General features: G+C 46.3%; 1 protein-coding gene across 1 annotated transcript in view; it reads left to right on the forward strand.

The window, feature by feature from the left end:
• Positions 1–6,748: 6,748 nt before the first annotated feature.
• The window catches only part of TMEM161A (transmembrane protein 161A), a 35,373-nt gene continuing 18,740 nt past the window's right edge, over positions 6,749–23,381 (forward strand). Inside the window, exons 1-2 of the mRNA XM_069767710.1 lie at positions 6,749–6,844; positions 13,045–13,148. Of these exons, the coding sequence (XP_069623811.1) occupies positions 6,842–6,844; positions 13,045–13,148 (107 nt within the window). The 5' untranslated portion in view covers positions 6,749–6,841. The remainder of the gene's footprint in view (positions 6,845–13,044; positions 13,149–23,381) is intronic.

Consider the following 23,381-nt stretch of genomic DNA (forward strand, 5'->3'; position numbering starts at 1 on the left):
GCCGCAGTACCACTTCCCTCCACCAACAGAAGCTCACAGAGAGAATCAGCCGAAGTACCACTTGTGACCACAGGAGGGAGCTCTGCCACAGAATTCACAACAGTACCCCCCCCTTGAGGAGGGGTCACCGAACCCTCACCAGAGCCCCCAGGCTGACCAGGATGAGCCACATGAAAGGCACGAACAAGATCGGGAGCATGGACATCAGAGGCAAAAACCCAGGAATTATCTTCCTGAGCATAACCCTTCCATTTAACCAGATACTGGAGTTTCCGTCTAGAAACACGAGAATCCAAAATCTTCTCCACAATATACTCCAATTCCCCCTCCACCAAAACCGGGGCAGGAGGATCAACAGATGGAACCATAGGTGCCACGTATCTCCGCAACAATGACCTATGGAATACGTTATGTATGGAAAAAGAATCTGGAAGGGTCAGACGAAAAGACACAGGATTAAGAACCTCAGAAATCCTAAACGGACCAATGAAATGAGGTTTAAACTTAGGAGAGGAAACCTTCATAGGAATATGACGAGAAGATAACCAAACCAGATCCCCAACACGAAGTCGGGGACCCACACGGCATCTGCGATTAGCGAAACGTTGAGCCTTCTCCTGGGACAAGGTCAAATTGTCCACTACATGAGTCCAAATCTGCTGCAACCTGTCCACCACAGTATCCACACCAGGACAGTCCGAAGACTCAACCTGTCCTGAAGAGAAACGAGGATGGAACCCAGAATTGCAGAAAAATGGCGAAACCAAGGTAGCCGAGCTGGCCCGATTATTAAGGGCGAACTCAGCCAAAGGCAAAAAGGACACCCAGTCATCCTGATCGGCAGAAACAAAGCATCTCAGATATGTTTCCAAGGTCTGATTGGTTCGTTCGGTCTGGCTATTAGTCTGAGGATGGAAAGCCGAGGAAAAAGACAAGTCAATGCCCATCCTACCACAAAAGGCTCGCCAAAACCTCGAAACAAACTGGGAACCTCTGTCAGAAACGATATTCTCTGGAATGCCATGTAAACGAACCACATGCTGGAAGAACAATGGCACCAAATCAGAGGAGGAAGGCAATTTAGACAAGGGTACCAGATGGACCATCTTAGAAAAGCGATCACAGACCACCCAAATGACTGACATCTTTTGAGAAACGGGAAGATCAGAAATAAAATCCATAGAGATATGTGTCCAAGGCCTCTTCGGGACCGGCAAGGGCAAAAGCAACCCACTGGCACGAGAACAGCAGGGCTTAGCCCGAGCACAAATCCCACAGGACTGCACAAAAACACGCACATCCCGCGACAGAGACGGCCACCAAAAGGATCTAGCCACCAACTCTCTGGTACCAAAGATTCCAGGATGACCAGCCAACACCGAACAATGAACCTCAGAGATAACTTTATTGGTCTACCTATCAGGGACAAACAGTCTCTCCGCTGGACAACGATCAGGTTTATTAGACTGAAATTTTTGCAGCACCCGCCGCAAATCAGGGGAGATGGCAGACACAATTACTCCTTCCTTGAGGATACCCGCCGGCTCAGACAAACCCGGAGAGTCGGGCACAAAACTCCTAGACAGAGCATCCGCCTTCACATTTTTAGAGCCCGGAAGGTACAAAATCACAAAGTCAAAACGGGCAAAAAACAGCGACCAACGAGCCTGTCTAGGATTCAACCGCTTAGCAGACTCAAGATAAGTCAAGTTCTTATGATCAGTCAATACCACCACGCGATGCTTAGCTCCTTCAAGCCAATGACGCCACTCCTCGAATGCCCACTTCATGGCCAGCAACTCTCGGTTGCCCACATCATAATTTCGCTCAGCAGGCGAAAACTTCCTGGAAAAAAAAGCGCATGGTTTCATCACTGAGCAATCAGAACCTCTCTGCGACAAAACAGCCCCTGCTCCAATCTCAGAAGCATCAACCTCGACCTGGAACGGAAGAGAAACATCTGGTTGACACAACACAGGGGCAGAAGAAAAACGACGCTTCAACTCTTGAAAAGCTTCCACAGCAGCAGAAGACCAATTGACCAAATCAGCACCCTTCTTGGTCAAATCGGTCAATGGTTTGGCAATACTAGAAAAATTGCAGATGAAGCGACGATAAAAATTAGCAAAGCCCAGGAACTTTTGCAGACTTTTCAGAGATGTCGGCTGAGTCCAATCATGGATGGCTTGGACCTTAACAGGATCCATCTCGATAGTAGAAGGGGAAAAGATGAACCCCAAAAATGAAACCTTCTGCACACCAAAGAGACACTTTGATCCCTTCACAAACAAAGAATTAGCACGCAGGACCTGAAAAACTGTTCTGACCTGCTTCACATGAGACTCCCAATCATCCGAGAAGATCAAAATGTCATCCAAGTACACAATCAGGAATTTATCCAGGTACTCTCGGAAGATGTCATGCATAAAGGACTGAAACACTGATGGAGCATTGGCAAGTCCGAATGGCATCACTAGATACTCAAAATGACCCTCGGGCGTATTAAATGCAGTTTTCCATTCATCTCCTCGCCTGATTCGCACCAGATTATACGCACCACGAAGATCTATCTTGGTGAACCAACTAGCCCCCTTAATCCGAGCAAACAAATCAGATAACAATGGCAAGGGGTACTGAAATTTAACCGTGATCTTATTTAGAAGGCGGTAATCTATACAAGGTCTCAGCGAACCATCCTTCTTGGCTACAAAAAAGAACCCTGCTCCTAATGGTGACGATGACGGGCGAATATGCCCCTTCTCCAGGGATTCCTTCACATAACTGCGCATAGCGGCGTGCTCAGGCACGGATAAATTAAACAGTCGACCTTTTGGGAATTTACTACCAGGAATCAAATTGATAGCACAATCACAATCCCTATGCGGAGGTAGGGCATCGGACTTGGGCTCATCAAATACATCCCGGTAATCAGACAAGAACTCTGGAACCTCAGAAGGGGTGGATGACGAAATTGACAGAAATGGAACATCACCATGTACCCCCTGACAACCCCAGCTGGACACCGACATGGATTTCCAATCTAATACTGGATTATGGGCTTGTAGCCATGGCAACCCCAACACGACCACATCATGCAGATTATGCAACACCAGAAAGCGAATAACCTCCTGATGTGCAGGAGCCATGCACATGGTCAGCTGGGTCCAGTATTGAGGCTTATTCTTGGCCAAAGGCGTGGCATCAATTCCTCTCAATGGAATAGGACACTGCAAGGGCTCTAAGAGAAACCCACAACGCTTAGCATACTCCAAGTCCATCAAATTCAGGGCAGCGCCTGAATCCACAAATGCCATGACAGAATACGATGACAAAGAGCAGATCAAGGTAACGGACAGAAGAAATTTTGACTGTACTGTACCAATGGTGGCAGACCTAGCGAACCGCTTAGGACAATCAGAGATAGCATGAGTGGAATCACCACAGTAGAAACACAGCCCATTCAGACGTCTGTGTTCTTGCCGTTTAACTCTGGTCAAAGTCCTATCGCACTGCATAGGCTCAGGTTTATGCTCAGATAATACCGCCAAATGGTGCACAGATTTACGCTCGCGCAAGCGTCGACCGATCTGAATGGCCAAAGACACAGACTCATTCAAACCAGCAGGCATAGGAAATCCCACCATGACATCCTTAAGGGCTTCAGAGAGACCCTTTCTGAACATAGCTGCCAGCGCAGATTCATTCCATTGAGTGAGCACGGACCACTTTCTAAATTTCTGACAATATACCTCTATCTCATCCTGACCCTGACAAAGAGCCAGCAAATTTTTCTCTGCCTGATCCACTGAATTAGGTTCATCGTACAGCAATCCGAGCGCCAGGAAAAACGCATCGATATTACTCAATGCAGGATCTCCCGGCGCAAGAGAAAATGCCCAGTCCTGAGGGTCGCCGCGCAAAAAAGAATTAACAATCAAAACCTGTTGAACTGGATCACCAGAGGAGCGAGGTTTCAAGGCCAGAAATAATTTACAATTATTTTTGAAACTCAGAAACTTAGTTCTATCTCCAAAAAACAAATCAGGAATAGGAATTCTTGGTTCTAACATAGCTTTCTGATCAATAGTGTCTTGAATCTTTTGTACTCTTGCCGAGAGCTGATCCACAAATGAAGACAGACTTCTAATGTCCATAGCTACACCTGTGTCCTGAACCACCCAAATGTCTAGGGGAAAAAAAAGGCAAAACACAGTGCAAAGAAAAAAAAATGGTCTCAGAACTTCTTTTTTCCCTCTATTGAGAATCATTAGTACTTTGGGCTTCCTGTACTGTTGTGAAAGGCAATTCAGTACTACAATGGACATAGCGGTCAGAGCACATACAGTGATCTGACAATAACCCAAAATCATAGAACGAGCTCTGAGACGTGGGAACTCTGCAGACCGCAATCCCTAATCCTCTCCAAACAACACTAGAGGCAGCCGTGGATTGCGCCTAACTCTGCCTATGCAACTCGGCACAGCCTGAGAAACTAACTAGCCTGTAGAAAATAAGCCTACCTTGCCTCAGAGAAATACCCCAAAGGAAAAGGCAGCCCCCCACATATAATGACTGTGAGTTAAGATGAAAAAACAAACGTAGAGATGAAATAGATTCAGCAAAGTGAGGCCCGACTTTCTTAACAGATCGAGGATAGAAAAGGTAACTTTGCAGTCTACACAAAACCCTAAAGAACACCACGCAAAGGGGGCAAAAAGACCCTCCGTACCGAACTAACGGCACGGAGGTACACCCTTTGCGTCCCAGAGCTTCCAGCAACAAATTAGACAAGCTGGACAGAAAAAATAGCAAACAAATAGCAAAGAAGAACTTAGCTATGCAGAGCAGCAGGCCACAGGAATGATCCAGGGAAAAGCAAGTCCAACACTGGAACATTGACAGGAAGCCAGGATCAAAGCATTAGGTGGAGTTAAGTAGAGAAGCACCTAACGACCTGTCGGGATCACACTCAGTCGGAGCAGCCTTTGGAAGTGGGGAATCACCAGAAATAATACACAAGACACGTCTTGTATAGTGTATCACTGGGAAGTCTCTGAAGCACGCCTGCCTTCAAGGTGCTATCCCTTCTTTATATAGTTGTTTCAGTAGGTTTAGTGGTTATACAAGTTTTGCATGTTTAAACAAAGAGACAAAACAGGAAAGAAAGAAAAGAAAAGAAAACAGTTTCGTGGGCGGCAGTTTCACAACAAACAGTACAAAGGCAATTCCACAGACAAGAAAAACAGGATTTCATACTATAGCTAAAATGTCCTTGAATGGACAGGTCAATATTTATCACAAATTCTTTTTTTTTTTTTTTTGTTCATTGAGGTAATCATTTTTGTTCTGCTCTTCACAGACCTCACCAGATCACCTGAGGGAGGAAACTCAGAAGCCGCAGTACCACTTCCCTCCACCAACAGAAGCTCACAGAGAGAATCAGCCGAAGTACCACTTGTGACCACAGGAGGGAGCTCTGCCACAGAATTCACAACAGGGGAGGTGGGTTATCGTGGCAGCTAAAAACGGCTCCGAAATAAATCCACCATCAGTATTTTTCTATTAGGCCACGCCAGAGTCATGGAAGACTGACAGTATTGTAATGCATTATCAAACAATTGCTGGTTCAAGTCGTCTAGTGGGGCAAAAAAGTGTAAAAATGACAGTGAATAAATAAAACAGCTTTAACTCCATGAAAATGATTTTCTGGTTTGAATGGTTAATCATGAAAAATCATATTTGGTAATGACAATGAAAAATTGTAGCTCACAGACAAATCACTTAAACTGCACAGTGTATTAGAAAAAAAAAAATTTTTATTTAATTTTTTAATTCTACCTGCTAATGGTCAGGTGGATGTTAACAGAGGCAACTACCTGCCTGTTTTGGCTCATTCCCCGATTACTCCTACAGCTTGCGCCCATGACTGGATGTGACTGATGTTATGCTGATTGACAGGTGGGTCCCTGTAATTAGGCAGCGGCTGTCAATCAGCATAACGGCGCCATCACGCCCAGTCATCAGTGCACAGCGTAAGAGAAGCCGCTTGCCCATGTTGTGACCACTCTGCCAGCGGAGACCGGGGTCGGGCAGGTATTGAGCAGTGCTTAGGCCCATCGTAGTCCAGTAGGTAAATAGTTGTGGATTACCCCCATAACAGGAGACAATGGCGCTTCGGGATCAGGAACAGATTATTTATTCTCGTATAAAACGTGTTATATTGTGCAAAGTGGAAACCCCAACACCTGCTGTATATACCAGCACACTGGCACCAGGATAACGCCAGGGGCAGAGGAATATGGAATATTGATGGGAGAAAAGAGGGGCTAACCACTGTCTGCACATGGCCCTCTGGTCACATTGGATGTATGAGGCAGGCCCGGAAAGACATGGCGACTCAGCTCTAGGGTCCGCGTGTAACAGCAGCACCCTGTGGAGTGACATGAGCTCTGCACACGTCTCCTCCTGGGCGACACTGCAGGCAGCTGTCAGTCCTCAGCGTCCTCCTGCGCATGACTTATCACTGGCAGCTACTCTCCCAGGAGACGGAGGAACTACAACTCCCAACATGCCGTGCACTGCGTACGACCCCGTAGTACCCGGATACACTGATAGACTATAAATAACAAAAGCACCGCCCACTCCTTCGGAACTTACACAACCTATTGGTGTTTCCGCTGTCGATCAAAGCGAGCTGGTGTTTTGATTGGTTTACAAACTGAGACTGGTTTTAACTTCCTTAAAGGGACAGCGCACTGCCCTTCCTGCAGCTGTTCTGTCATCACATGGCAGGGGAAATGTGAATTACTCTTCGGGCCACAATTGGAGCACGAACTTCAGCATGGTAAGAGCGGATCGGGTTAATGTCCATGAGCTGTAAAGAGTTTACTGAAGTGCTCGTAGCATGGAACTGCTTATCGGCTTAGATTATAAAGTAGATGCTAGAAGTTTATCAGGGGATTAGGATTAGACCGTCATACTTCACTTACTCATTATGTCAGGGCAGTAAAGTGATGGAAGTGGCCAAAATTACCAAACAGTTCCCTGCTTTCATTTCCTAACTTGTGCATAACATGTATCCATAGCCTGGAGGATGAATGCAGGCGGTGATGGAAGGTAGGATTACTGTACAGGATGTATCCAGAGCCTGGAGGATGAATGCAGGCGGTGATGGAAGGTAGGATTACTGTACAGGATGTATCCAGAGCCTGGAGGATGAATGGAGGCGGTGATGGAAGGTAGGATTACTGTACAGGATGTATCCAGAGCCTGGAGGATGAATGGAGGCGGTAAGGGAAGGTAGGATTACTGTACAGGATGTATCTAGAGCCTGGAGGATGAATGCAGGCGGTGATGGAAGGTAGGATTACTGTACAGGATGTATCCAGAGCCCGGAGGATGAATGGAGGCGGTGATGGAAGGTAGGATTACTGTACAGGATGTATCCAGAGCCCGGAGGATGAATGGAGGCGGTGATGGAAGGTAGGATTACTGTACAGGATGTATCCAGAGCCTGGAGGATGAATGGAGGCGGTGATGGAAGGTAGGATTACTGTACAGGATGTATCCAGAGCCTGGAGGATGAATGGAGGCGGTGATGGAAGGTAGGATTACTGTACAGGATGTATCCATAGCCTGGAGGATGAATGCAGGCGGTGATGTAAGGTAGGATTACTGTACAGGATGTATCCAGAGCCTGGAGGATGAATGGAGGCGGTGATGGAAGGTAGGATTACTGTACAGGATGTATCCAGAGCCTGGAGAATGAATGGAGGCGGTGATGGAAGGTAGGATTACTGTACAGGATGTATCCAGAGCCTGGAGGATGAATGCAGGCGGTGATGGAAGGTAGGATTACTGTACAGGATGTATCCAGAGCCTGGAGGATGAATGCAGGCGGTGATGGAAGGTAGGATTACTGTACAGGATGTATCCAGAGCCTGGAGGATGAATGCAGGCGGTGATGGAAGGTAGGATTACTGTACAGGATGTATCCAGAGCCTGGAGGATGAATGCAGGCGGTGATGGAAGGTAGGATTACTGTACAGGATGTATCCAGAGCCTGGAGGATGAATGGAGGCGGTGATGGAAGGTAGGATTACTGTACAGGATGTATCTAGAGCCTGGAGGATGAATGCAGGCGGTGATGGAAGGTAGGATTACTGTACAGGATGTATCCAGAGCCTGGAGGATGAATGGAGGCGGTGATGGAAGGTAGGATTACTGTACAGGATATATCCAGAGCCTGGAGGATGAATGCAGGCGGTGATGGAAGGTAGGATTACTGTACAGGATGTATCCAGAGCCTGGAGGACGAATGGAGGCGGTGATGGAAGGTAGGATTACTGTACAGGATGTATCCAGAGCCTGGAGGATGAATGGAGGCGGTAAGGGAAGGTAGGATTACTGTACAGGATATATCCAGAGCCTGGAGGATGAATGCAGGCGGTGATGGAAGGTAGGATTACTGTACAGGATATATCCAGAGCCTGGAGGACGAATGGAGGCGGTGATGGAAGGTAGGATTACTGTACAGGATGTATCCAGAGCCTGGAGGATGAATGGAGGCGGTGATGGAAGGTAGGATTACTGTACAGGATGTATCCAGAGCCTGGAGGATGAATGCAGGCGGTGATGGAAGGTAGGATTACTGTACAGGATGTATCCAGAGCCTGGAGGATGAATGGAGGCGGTAAGGGAAGGTAGGATTACTGTACAGGATGTATCCAGAGCCCGGAGGATGAATGCAGGCGGTGATGGAAGGTAGGATTACTGTACAGGATGTATCCAGAGCCTGGAGGATGAATGGAGGCGGTAAGGGAAGGTAGGCTTACTGAACAGGATGTATCCAGAGCCCGGAGGATGAATGCAGGCGGTGATGGAAGGTAGGATTACTGTACAGGATGTATCCAGAGCCTGGAGGATGAATGGAGGCGGTGATGGAAGGTAGGATTACTGTACAGGATGTATCCAGAGCCTGGAGGATGAATGGAGGCGGTGATGGAAGGTAGGATTACTGTACAGGATGTATCCAGAGCCTGGAGGATGAATGCAGGCGGTGATGGAAGGTAGGATTACTGTACAGGATGTATCCAGAGCCCGGAGGATGAATGGAGGCGGTGATGGAAGGTAGGATTACTGTACAGGATGTATCTAGAGCCTGGAGGATGAATGCAGGCGGTGATGGAAGGTAGGATTACTGTACAGGATGTATCCAGAGCCTGGAGGATGAATGGAGGCGGTGATGGAAGGTAGGATTACTGTACAGGATGTATCCAGAGCCTGGAGGATGAATGGAGGCGGTGATGGAAGGTAGGATTACTGTACAGGATGTATCCAGAGCCTGGAGGATGAATGGAGGCGGTGATGGAAGGTAGGATTACTGTACAGGATGTATCTAGAGCCTGGAGGATGAATGCAGGCGGTGATGGAAGGTAGGATTACTGTACAGGATGTATCCAGAGCCTGGAGGATGAATGGAGGCGGTGATGGAAGGTAGGATTACTGTACAGGATATATCCAGAGCCTGGAGGATGAATGCAGGCGGTGATGGAAGGTAGGATTACTGTACAGGATGTATCCAGAGCCTGGAGGACGAATGGAGGCGGTGATGGAAGGTAGGATTACTGTACAGGATGTATCCAGAGCCTGGAGGATGAATGGAGGCGGTAAGGGAAGGTAGGATTACTGTACAGGATATATCCAGAGCCTGGAGGATGAATGCAGGCGGTGATGGAAGGTAGGATTACTGTACAGGATATATCCAGAGCCTGGAGGACGAATGGAGGCGGTGATGGAAGGTAGGATTACTGTACAGGATGTATCCAGAGCCTGGAGGATGAATGGAGGCGGTAAGGGAAGGTAGGATTACTGTACAGGATATATCCAGAGCCTGGAGGATGAATGCAGGCGGTGATGGAAGGTAGGATTACTGTACAGGATGTATCCAGAGCCTGGAGGATGAATGGAGGCGGTAAGGGAAGGTAGGATTACTGTACAGGATGTATCCAGAGCCTGGAGGATGAATGGAGGCGGTGATGGAAGGTAGGATTACTGTACAGGATGTATCCAGAGCCTGGAGGATGAATGCAGGCGGTGATGGAAGGTAGGATTACTGTACAGGATGTATCCAGAGCCTGGAGGATGAATGGAGGCGGTAAGGGAAGGTAGGATTACTGTACAGGATGTATCCAGAGCCCGGAGGATGAATGCAGGCGGTGATGGAAGGTAGGATTACTGTACAGGATGTATCCAGAGCCTGGAGGATGAATGGAGGCGGTAAGGGAAGGTAGGATTACTGAACAGGATGTATCCAGAGCCCGGAGGATGAATGCAGGCGGTGATGGAAGGTAGGATTACTGTACAGGATGTATCCAGAGCCTGGAGGATGAATGGAGGCGGTGATGGAAGGTAGGATTACTGTACAGGATGTATCCAGAGCCTGGAGGATGAATGGAGGCGGTGATGGAAGGTAGGATTACTGTACAGGATGTATCCAGAGCCTGGAGGATGAATGCAGGCGGTGATGGAAGGTAGGATTACTGTACAGGATGTATCCAGAGCCCGGAGGATGAATGGAGGCGGTGATGGAAGGTAGGATTACTGTACAGGATGTATCTAGAGCCTGGAGGATGAATGCAGGCGGTGATGGAAGGTAGGATTACTGTACAGGATGTATCCAGAGCCTGGAGGATGAATGGAGGCGGTGATGGAAGGTAGGATTACTGTACAGGATGTATCTAGAGCCTGGAGGATGAATGCAGGCGGTGATGGAAGGTAGGATTACTGTACAGGATGTATCCAGAGCCTGGAGGATGAATGCAGGCGGTGATGGAAGGTAGGATTACTGTACAGGATGTATCCAGAGCCCGGAGGATGAATGGAGGTGGTAATGGAAGGTAGGATTACTGTACAGGATGTATCCAGAGCCCGGAGGATGAATGGAGGCGGTGATGGAAGGTAGGATTACTGTACAGGATGTATCCAGAGCCTGGAGGATGAATGCAGGCGGTGATGGAAGGTAGGATTACTGTACAGGATGTATCCAGAGCCTGGAGGATGAATGGAGGCGGTGATGGAAGGTAGGATTACTGTACAGGATGTATCCAGAGCCTGGAGGATGAATGCAGGCGGTGATGGAAGGTAGGATTACTGTACAGGATGTATCCAGAGCCTGGAGGATGAATGCAGGCGGTGATGGAAGGTAGGATTACTGTACAGGATGTATCCAGAGCCCGGAGGATGAATGCAGGCGGTGATGGAAGGTAGGATTACTGTACAGGATGTATCCAGAGCCCGGAGGATGAATGGAGGCGGTGATGGAAGGTAGGATTACTGTACAGGATGTATCCAGAGCCTGGAGGATGAATGGAGGCGGTGATGGAAGGTAGGATTACTGTACAGGATGTATCCAGAGCCCGGAGGATGAATGCAGGCGGTGATGGAAGGTAGGATTACTGTACAGGATGTATCCAGAGCCTGGAGGATGAATGGAGGCGGTGATGGAAGGTAGGATTACTGTACAGGATGTATCCAGAGCCCGGAGGATGAATGCAGGCGGTGATGGAAGGTAGGATTACTGTACAGGATGTATCCAGAGCCCGGAGGATGAATGCAGGCGGTGATGGAAGGTAGGATTACTGTACAGGATGTATCCAGAGCCTGGAGGATGAATGGAGGCGGTGATGGAAGGTAGGATTACTGTACAGGATGTATCCAGAGCCCGGAGGATGAATGGAGGCGGTGATGGAAGGTAGGATTACTGTACAGGATATATCCAGAGCCTGGAGGATGAATGGAGGCGGTGATGGAAGGTAGGATTACTGTACAGGATGTATCCAGAGCCTGGAGGATGAATGGAGGCGGTGATGGAAGGTAGGATTACTGTACAGGATATATCCAGAGCCTGGAGGATGAATGCAGGCGGTGAAGGAAGGTAGGATTACTGTACAGGATATATCCAGAGCCTGGAGGATGAATGCAGGCGGTGATGGAAGGTAGGATTACTGTACAGGATGTATCCAGAGCCTGGAGGATGAATGGAGGCGGTGATGGAAGGTAGGATTACTGTACAGGATGTATCCAGAGCCCGGAGGATGAATGCAGGCGGTGATGGAAGGTAGGATTACTGTACAGGATGTATCCAGAGCCCGGAGGATGAATGCAGGCGGTGATGGAAGGTAGGATTACTGTACAGGATGTATCCAGAGCCTGGAGGATGAATGGAGGCGGTGATGGAAGGTAGGATTACTGTACAGGATGTATCCAGAGCCTGGAGGATGAATGGAGGCGGTGATGGAAGGTAGGATTACTGTACAGGATGTATCCAGAGCCTGGAGGATGAATGGAGGCGGTGATGGAAGGTAGGATTACTGTACAGGATGTATCCAGAGCCTGGAGGATGAATGGAGGCGGTGATGGAAGGTAGGATTACTGTACAGGATGTATCCAGAGCCTGGAGGATGAATGGAGGCGGTGATGGAAGGTAGGATTACTGTACAGGATGTATCCAGAGCCCGGAGGATGAATGGAGGTGGTGATGGAAGGTAGGATTACTGTACAGGATATATCCAGAGCCTGGAGGATGAATGCAGGCAAGAGGTCTCTCCAGCTCCCACAGAGACCACATCCCAGAGATGTTTCCACCTCTACACACAGTTATGAGCAGATCCGCTGCTCTTTTAACCCAGCTGCACCTGATGGTAGGAGGATGGAATTGACCGATCCCACCCATTTCTTAACAGTTATTCCTGACACCTTCACCCTTTGCTGCTTCACCAAGTAAAACCTCTCCGCACTCTATCAGTGTTGGAGCCTTTTGCGGGTGTCATATCACTGAGGCCAGCCACCTTGGTGACACGTCACTCCATTTTGGACTTGTCAGCCTGTCTGCAGGAAGTAAAGTGCTATATTGCAGAGAGTTGTACAGTTCTGTCCAAACATATAGGACAAATCGTTTGTAACATCTAGTGTACAATAATGTGTATATTGTTGTTCTACTTGTGATTAATCCATAATCACTATATTTGTTCTCATTCTGTCCAGGCTGTAATGGGGATACAAATGATCGTCACCTTAGTGGTGGCCAGTGTCATGTACAGGGTGTCCCCTCACTATTCCCTTGCACGATGGCTTCTATGCAATGGCAGGTGAGTTTATTGAGAAATAATAAGGTTAAATTCTGAGCATTTCCTGGCAGAGATGTATTATCTGTACTCATGTGTTCATACTCTATAAATGTCCTCAAAACAACTTGTCCAATATGGAGGAGATCTGTCAGTTTTTTATTCTTGCAGTACTAAAGTATTCAGTAATAAAATATTCAGTATAACAATAGACTATAGTATGCACCAAGGTTTTAGACAACAGAACATAGGGGGAGGGGGATATTTTATACTAAATAAAACTTCCCTTGTGGTATTGCAAAGGTTTAGATCACGTGTAGAGGTGTTCCAGGGTCTGAAGTAAAAGTAGGGGTTAATTCATAATTATTTAAGTTATGAGCAGTTTTATTTCTTGGTGGTCTAGGCTAAAGTGGGGAGTTAATACTTAGTAGTCTAGGTTATGAGGAGTTTAAAGAAGCACTCCTCTTAATTATTGCTAGAGCTGTATATTAAGAGACCAGCACATCAGGACCCTGTCATGGACAGCCCAATCTCCAGACCTGAACCCCATTGAAAACCTCTGGAATGTAATCAATAGGAAGATGGATAGTCACAAGCTATCAAACAAAGAAGAACTGCTTACATTTTTGTGCCAGAAGCAGCGAGAAAGACTGGTGGAATGCATGCCAGGGCGCATGAAAGCTGTGATTAAAAATCATGGTTATTCCACAAAATATTGATTTCTGAACTCTTCTTGAGTTAGCACATTAGTATTGTTGCTTCTAAATGATTATGAACTTGTTTTCTTTGCATTATTTGAGGCCTGAAAGCACTGGGGTTTATTTTTTAATTTTGACCACTTCTCCTTTTCATAAAAAAAATGTATTGCTTTGGAATTCGGAGACATGTTGTCAGTAGTTTATAGAATAAAATAACAATTTACATTTTACTCAAAAATATACCTACAAAGAGCAAAATCAGACAAACTGAAAATTTTGCAGTGGTCTCTTAATTTTTTCCAGAGCTGTATAGCAGTCATCATATTATACAGCACTGTGTACTTACAATTGCTCATTTTGCCTTTCTGCCCAGCTAATTCTTTTCTTTTCCATTAGGACTATAACATCATGCGATTAAAACTGACTAACTGAATCCTTCTAAGCTCTATGTAGAAAGATGAGGTAAATTTTCCCTGCATTGTCATAAGTCACTGTAAAAGTCAAAGGCAGGGGGAGAGGAGCAGCTGAGTCAGGAGTTAGAAGGGAATGATTTCTTCAGGGACAAGATACTTTCTATTACAGCAGGGAAAAGAGAACAATTTACTGGGTGGAAAGACAAAATGAGCAGCTGTAAGTACACAGTGCTATATAATGATGACTGCAATATATTAAGGGGATAAAACCTTTCATGAGCGGAGTGCTGCTTTAATACCTGCTGGTTTACGCTCCTCACCAGACTACAGTAACCTGTTGTGGTTAAGATGAGCATGTTCAGCTTTCTCTCCTATTCATACTGATTGAACAGGTTAGTATGGGACCTGCAATATAGAGGAAATTGTGGCTATGAATAGGCACAGTTCTTTCAATGAGCTGGAAGAGCATTTAACCCCTTTTCCCCCGAGGGTGGTTTGCACGTTAATGACCGCGCCAATTTTTACAATTCCGACCACTGTCCTTTTATGAGGTTATAACTCTGGAACACTTCAACGGATCCCAGTGATTCTGACAATGTTTTCTCGTGACATATTGTACTTCATGATAGTGGTAAAATTTCTTTGATATTACCTGCACTTATTTGTGAAAACAACGGAAACTTGGTGAAAATTTCGCAATTTTCCAACTTTGAATTTTCATGCCCTTAAATCACAGAGTTACAGTTGTGGCCAAAAGTATTGACACCCCTGCAATTCTGTCAGATAATACTCCGTTTATTCCTGCAAATGATTGCAAACACACAAATTCTTTGGTATTATTATCTTCATTTAATTTGTCTTAAATGAAAAAAACACAAAAGAGAATGAAGCAAAAAGCAAAACATTGATCATTTCACACAAAACTCCAAAAATGGGCCAGACAAAAGTATTGCCACCCTCAGCCTAAGGGCCCCTTTCCACTTGTGTGAGAAAAAAACGGTCCGATTTACGGACCGAAAAAACTGATGTAACGTCTGCGAGTGTCATGCGAGTGTCATGCGATTTTTTTTTTTTTTTTTTTTTTTTTTTTTTTTATCGCAACATCCGTATGACATCCGTATTGCTGTCCGATTTTTACGCACGGGTCTCCTTTGAAAAGCCGGCAATTCAGCGCAGAGTACAGTAAAATCACAGTGACAGGTTAGATTAGAGTAGATATATACACATAGAATAGGTATATATACATATATATATGTCAGGGAGACACCTATAAATATATATTTATATTTAATGCAGCGCGAGATAGCTTTAAAGCTGGTAATTCAATTATCGGCTTTTGCTTTCTCCTTCACAAACCCGACATGATATGAGACCTGGTTTACATACAGTAAACCATCTCATATCACCATTTTTTTTTGCATATTCCACACTACTAATGTTAGTAGTGTGTATATGCAAAATTTGGGCGTTCTAGCTATTATATTTAAGGGTTAAATGGCGGAAAAAATTGGCGTGGGCTCCCGCACAATTTTCTCCGCCAGAGTAGTAAAGCCAGTGACTGAGGGCAGATATTAATAGCCTGGAGAGGGTCCATGGTTATTGGCCCCCCCCTGGCTAAAAACACCTGCCCCCAGCCACCCCAGAAAAGGCACATCTGGAAGATGCGCCTATTCTGGCACTTGGCCACTCTCTTCCCATTCCCGTGTAGCGGTGGGATATGGGGTAATGAAGGGTTAATGCCACCTTGCTATTGTAAGGTGACATTAAGCCTAATTAATAATAATTAGAACGCCCAAATTTTGCATATACACACTACTAACATTAGTAGTGTGGAATATGCAAAAAAAAATGGTGATATGAGATGGTTTACTGTATGTAAACCAGGTCTCATATCATGTCGGGTTTGTGAAGGAGAAAGCAAAAGCCGGTAATTGAATTACCAGCTTTAAAGCTATCTCGCGCTGCATTAAATATAAATATATATATATATAGGTGTCTCCCTGACATATATATATGTATATATACCTATTCTATGTGTATATATCTACTCTCATCTAACCTGTCACTGTGATTTTACTGTACTCTGTGCTGAATTGCCGGCTTTTCTAAGGACACGGGTGCGTAAAAATCGGACAGCACTCGCATGGTGCGAGTGCTGTGTGTTTTTTTTCTCGCACCCATTGACTTGCATTGGCGAGTCTCGTCCGAGAATCTCAGCAATACGCAGCATGCTGCGATTTTTTTCTCAGCTGACACAGATTTTTCTCAGTCCGATTTCGGCTGGGAAAAAAATCGCAAATGGAGTGTCACATATTGATTAACATTGGTCCGAGTGCAATCCGATTTTTTATCGGATTGCACTCGTCCGTTTTCCTCACAAGTGGAAAGGGGCCCTAATACTTGGTTGCACAACCTTTAGCCAAAATAACTGCGACCAACCGCTTCCGGTAACCATCAATGAGTTTCTTACAATACTCTGCTGGAATTTTAGACCATTCTTCTTTGGCAAACTGCTCCAGGTCCCTGATATTTGAAGGGTGCCTTCTCCAAACTGCCAATTTTAGATCTCTCCACAGGTGTTCTATGGGATTCAGGTCTGGACTCATTGCTGGCCATCTTAGAAGTCTCCAGTGCTTTCTCTCAAACCATTTTCTAGTGCTTTTTGAAGTGTGTTTTGGGGCATTGTCCTGCTGGAAGACCCATGACCTCTGAGGGAGACCCAGCTTTCTCACACTGGGCCCTACATTATGCTGCAAAATTTGTTGGTAGTCTTCAGACTTCATAATGCCATGCACACGGTCAAGCAGTCCAGTGCCAGAGGCAGCAAAGCAACCCCAAAACATCAGGGAACCTCCACCATGTTTGACTATAGGGACCGTGTTCTTTTCTTTGAATGCCTCTTTTTTTTCTCCTGTAAACTCTATGTTGATGCCTTTGCCCAAAAAGCTCTACTTTTGTCTCATCTGACCAGAGAACATTCTTCCAAAACGTTTTAGGCTTTTTCAGGTAAGTTTTGGCAAACTCCAGCCTGGCTTTTTTATGTCTCGGGGTAAGAAGTGGGGTCTTCCTGGGTCTCCTACCATACAGTCCCTTTTCATTCAGACGCCGACGGATAGTACGGGTTGACACTGTTGTACCCTCGGACTGCAGGGCAGCTTGAACTTGTTTGGATGGTAGTCGAGGTTCTTTATCCAACATCCGCACAATCTTGTGTTGAAATCTCTTGTCAATTTTTCTTTTCCGTCCACATCTAGGGAGGTTAGCCACAGTGCCATGGGCTTTAAAGTTCTTGATGACACTGCGCACGGTAGACACAGGAACATTCAGGTCTTTGGAGATGGACTTGTAGCCTTGAGATTGCTCATGTTTCCTCACAATTTGGTTTCTCAAGTCCTCAGACAGTTCTTTGGTCTTCTTTCTTTTCTCCATGCTCAATGTTACACACGTGGACACAGGACAGAGGTTGAGTCAACTTTAATTCATGTCAACTGGCTGCAAGTGTGATTTAGTTATTGCCAACACCTGTTAGGTGCCACAGGTAAGTTACAGGTGCTGTTAATTACACAAATTAGAGAAGCATCACATGATTTTTCGAACAGTGCCAATACTTTTGTCCACCTCCTTTTTTTATGTTTGGTGTGGAACTATATCCAATTTGGCTTTAGGACAATTCTTTTTGTGTTTTTTTTCATTTAAGACAAATTAAATGAAGATAATAATAACAAAGAATTTGTGTTTGCAGGGGTGTCAGTACTTTTGGCCACAACTGTATGTCACACAAAATACTTAATAAGTAACATTTCCCACATGTCTACTTTACATCAGCATAATTTTGGAACCAATTTTTTTTTTTTGTTAGGGAGTTATAAGGGTTAAAAGTTGAACAGCAATTTCTCATTTTTAAAACACCATTTTGTTTTTTTAGGAACCACATCACATTTGAAGTCACCTTGAGGGGTCTATATGATCGAAAATACCCAAAAGTGACACATTCTAAAAACTGCACCCCTCAAGGTGCTCAAAACCACATTCAAGAAGTTTATTAACCCTTCTGGTGCTTCACAGGAATTTTTGGAATGATTAAAAAAAAATTCAGATCCAATTTTTTTTCCCCAAGGGTAACAGGAGAAATTGGACACCAGAAGTTGTTGTGCAATTTGTCCTGAGTATGCCGATATCCCATTTGTGGGGGTAAACCACTGTTTGGGCGCACCGCAAAGCTCGGAAGGGAAGGAGTGCTGTTTTGACTTTTTCAACGCTGGGGAACAGCGCTTACTGTAACACTTCTTCCCTGGCGCCCGTAATTGTGGTGCTGATGCGGCACACGGCTGCCACACGTGTGTCACAAGTATTAGACACACGGACACTGGCATCTCCGGTACCGAAAATATGACGTATGAAAGAGGCGTTATAACGGGTTTTTATGTTTGGCAGCTGTCACACGCTAAAAGGCGCTATTTATTTAAAAAACTAGTTTTATTCGGACTCCCATGACAGCACTACGAGAGAGGGGATCCGCCCTTCAGGAACAGGAAACCTACAGATACAAAAGGACGGCACCTCTCCCCATGCATCAGTTGGTTTCCTGTTCCTGGAGGGACAGGATCCTACAGATAGTATCTCGTAGAAGTTCCCAGGCCGGCCGGCCGACTCTGGTAGCCGGGGGTGGGTCTCCTACCTCGGCCGCTGCGGAAGTCCCTGGAGACGCCACGGTGGTCCTGGCTGGACTGCACGTCGGTGGCGTTGGGAGCAGGGTCCGGAGGATTCCTGGTCTCCATGAAGCGCCGGCGTCGGTAAGTATAAATCCCCCCCCCTGGTCCATGCGGTGCGGCGGGGTGGTGTAGTGGCGGCGTCGGAAGTGGAGCGCCGTCCGGAGCGCTGCTGTGCATCTCCGGCGTCCTGCATCACTCTCAGAGCGTTTCCGGAATGCTGTGACGCCGGGGGTGGAGTCAGCGGGCGCTTCCGGTTCACGGGGTGGCTGCGCATGCGCGGTCGTTCCAAGATGGCGGCGCCCATTGTCCGGACGCCGATTTTCTGCATTAGCCACCGCTGACCTCCCAGCTGCAGCCTGAACAGCAGGGGCCAATGGGCAGGACGCCAGGCAGCCTGCTGACCGGAATACAGGGGGATATAAGCAGGTATTGGCAGTAGAGGCCTGCTTTTGGCCACAGCTTCATAATGGCAGATGATGGTGAGCAGCAGCCTCAGCTACTGGATAAAGTGCGGCAGAAAGCCGTGGAAAAGGAGCATGTCAGAAGTGACCAGTCCAGCCGTAAAAGCTCATCCAGGCAGGGATCTAGAGCTTCAACTGGCAAAGAGCCCCCTCGTGTTCTGGTACCTTTTGTTTGGCGTGCACTGGTAAGTGATCTACGTGAATGTTCACTCAGTGACGTGGGCCCCTTATACTTTGTCATTCTAGGGGAAGAAGAGTGTAAAGACGAAACATAAGGAGTGCGCCCTTTGTGGAGTCCCTTTACCAGATTCTTACCCTAAAAAATTATGCGCCTCCTGTATACAGCAGACGGTGAGGTCTACAGGAGTGGAGGGGTTGAGTGACATCAGGCTAGATAGATGGTATCACCCTTATTGTCCTCCCCTAGGTAGCGGAAGAATCTGCTTCTACGGCTAATCTAAAGGAGATGATCCGTATGGAAGTAAGGGAATCCCTGTGGTCTCTGTCCCAGGCGGGAAGTTCAAAACATAGAGCTCCGGTGATCTCTGATTCTTCGGAGGATGAAAAGGAGGAAGGTTCTTATGGCTCGATTTCCTCTTCCTCGTCATCAGAAGAGGACTCTGGCCGATTTTGTCTACCTCTGGACCGGGTGGATAAATTAGTTAAGTTGGTCAGGGGTACGATGGGCTTAGAAGAACCTAAGACGCAGCTTTCCCGTCAGGAGTTAATGTTCAGCGGCCTGGATCACAAGAAACGTAGATCCTTTCCGGTGAATGAAAAGATTCAAGACCTGATTCTCCGGGAATGGAAAAAACCGGAGAAGAAAGGTTCATTGCCACCAGCTTTAAAGCGCAGGTATCCCTTTTGAGGATGCGGCTGTGGATACCTGGGACAAGGCCCCTAAATTAGATGCTGCGGTGGCGAAGGCATCGAAGAAAGCCTCACTACCTTTTGAGGACATGTGGTCCCTTAAAGACCCTCTTGACAGGAAAGCGGATACCTTCCTTAAAGGTACCTGGGAGATGGCAGCCGGATCTTTGAGACCGGCAGTGGCCGCGACATGTACAGCCAGATCCCTAATGGTCTGGCTGGAACAGTTGGAGTCCCAGCTTAAAGAAGGCGCTTCCAGAAATTCAATCCTAACTGCGCTCCCAGTAATTCAGGATGCTGCTGCTTTCCTGTCGGACGCTTCGGTGGATTCGGTCAAAATGGCGGCCAGAGCAGCAGGACTCTCCAACGCGGCTCGTAGAGCCTTATGGTTGAAGTGTTGGTCGGGTGACATTCAGTCAAGATCCAAGTTATGCGCTATCCCATGCAAAGGGGAATATCTCTTTGGACCAACCTTGGATGAGCTGCTCGAAAAGGCTGGGGATGACAAGAAAAAATTCCCTAATTTGTCATCGGCCTCTTACCGGCGTCCATTCAACAGAAGGAGATTTGGTCGTGGAAGGACGCGCTTCCTCGCCCTCTAGAGATAATTTTAGATGGGAGGATAGACGCAGGAGAGGTACGGGCTACATGTTTCGCCGTTCCTCAAAAGAACGTAAGAAACCAGACCAATGACTAGCAATCCCTGTGGGAGGGAGATTGGCTGCCTTCTCTTCCGCATGGACTAACATCACAAATAGTGACTGGGTCCGAGGTATTATATCGGAAGGTCTGAGACTGGAATTTATTCACTGGCCTCGGGATAAATTTAAGCTAACCCCCTTACGTTCCTCCACTATTGAACAGATGGCTTTAGAGGCAGAGGTCATGAATTTATGCCTTAAAAATGTGCTGATTGAGGTCCCAGAATCAGAAAGAGGAAGAGGATTCTACTCTCCTCTATTTCTGATTCAGAAACCAGACAAATCATTTAGGACTATTATTAATCTTAAATCCCTTAATGAATACCTGGTTAATACTACCTTTTAAAATGGAGTCAATCAGCTCAGCAATAAAGATGTTGTTCAAACACTGCTTCATGGTAGTTGTGGACTTAAAGGATGCATACTATCATGTTCCTATCCATAGAAACTTCCAGAGGTTTCTGCGAGTGGCGGTGTCTATGGGAGGTATTGTTCGCCATTTTCAATTTAGAGCTCTTCCCTTCGGCCTCTCAGCATCTCCCAGGGTATTTACTAAAGTAGTCGCTGAGGTCATGGCGCACTTACGAGAATCCAATATTCTCATTATTCCTTATCTGGATGATTTCCTTATAGTGGGGAATTCAGCAGACCATTCCCTTTCTCAAGTAAAGTCAGTTACAACTAAACTAGAACATCTGGGCTGGATCATAAATTATGAAAAATCCCGATTGCAGCCCCTAAAAATCCAGAGATTCCTAGGGCTGTTGTTAAATTCCGAGACCCAACAATGCTGTCTTCCACCTGATAAATTACTTCATATTCAACAACAGGTGTTAAAAGCAATTAATAAACCATCCATGACCCTTAGGCAGGCTATGTCACTGTTAGGTTCCCTAACTACTTGTATTCCTGCCGTCCGTTGGGCCCAGTTCCACTCCAGACCTTTACAGTTTGAGGTACTGGATTATGATAGAGCCTTACAGGGTTCCTTGCATGGTCAGATGACATTAAGTCCAGTGGTTCTTGCATCTCTTAGATGGTGGCTAGAAGAAGACAATCTGTCAGCAGGAGTTCCCTGGGTGACACAGGTGACTTGTGTAATCACAACGGACGCCAGCCCCACGGTGTGGGGGGCACACATGGGTGACGTCATAGTTCAGGGTCTATGGGACCCCCAAACATCAGCCTCTTCCAATCAGAGGGAGTTGATGTCAATTGAATTCTCAATTAAGGAACTCCTCGTATATCTACAGGGTCACCATGTCAAAGTCCTCTCCGACAACCAGGTGGCAGTGGCCTACGTGAATCACCAGGGTGGAACACGCTCCGAGTCCCTGATGGAAGTAGCGGACCGCCTGCTCCAGACAGCAGAGAACCATTTCCTATCTTTAACTGCACTATATATAAAAGGGAAAGAAAATATAAGCGCAGACTTTCTAAACCGAAACACCTTAAAGCAAGGAGAATGGTCTCTGAACACAGGTATCTTCGACCAGATTGTCCGCATGTGGGGTCATCCAGAGGTGGACTTATTTGCCACCAAGGACAACAGAAAAACAAAAAAATTCTGTTCCCTAAATCCCAGGGAATATCCGCTGGCAGTGGATGCCTTCCTGATCAGATGGGATTTCCGGTTGGCTTATGCGTTCCCCCCGCTAGGCCTATTGCCTCTGGTGGTCAGAAAGATAAGGGAGGATCAAGCGAGAATCATACTGATCGCTCCATTTTGGCCCAGAAGGGCTTGGTTTTCCTGGCTCAGGATCATGTCAGTGGAAGACCCCTGGGTACTTCCGGACATTCTGGACTTATTTCATCAGCCATCCACAAGTGAAGGGTCTCCATTTGACGGCATGGTTTTTGAGAGGTCATTGTTAAAAAACGGAGGTTTTTCCCCAAATCTAATTGATACCCTTATGAAGAGTAGGAAACATATAACAACTAAAATCTACACTAAAACTTGGAGAAAGTTCCTAGCCTCTTCAAATTTTAATATTGAAGAAGGAATACCAATCAACCAGATTTTAGAATTCCTGCAGAAGGGGCTAGAGCTAAATCTATCTACAAGTACGCTAAAAGTACAAGTCTCAGCCCTGGGGGTCCTGTTTTCCTGTAACATTGCTAATAACTATTGGGTATCAAGGTTTATCAAAGCATCTAGTAGAGCTAGACCTATACACAAGAATAGATCGGTACCTTGGGATCTCAACCTAGTCCTTTCAGCTTTGACTAAGGAACCGTTTGAGCCCTTACATTTAGCCTCAGTTAAATTGTTATCCCTCAAAACAGCATTCTTGGTGGCAATAACATCTGCTCGTAGGGTAGGGGACATACAGGCTCTTTCTAGGCTTTCCCCTTATACAGAGTTTCTTCAGGACAGAGTAGTCCTCAGACCGGACCCAGCT

The sequence above is a fragment of the Ranitomeya imitator genome, chromosome 1 (assembly GCF_032444005.1).
Source record: "Ranitomeya imitator isolate aRanImi1 chromosome 1, aRanImi1.pri, whole genome shotgun sequence".
NCBI classification, from domain to species: Eukaryota; Metazoa; Chordata; class Amphibia; order Anura; family Dendrobatidae; genus Ranitomeya; species Ranitomeya imitator.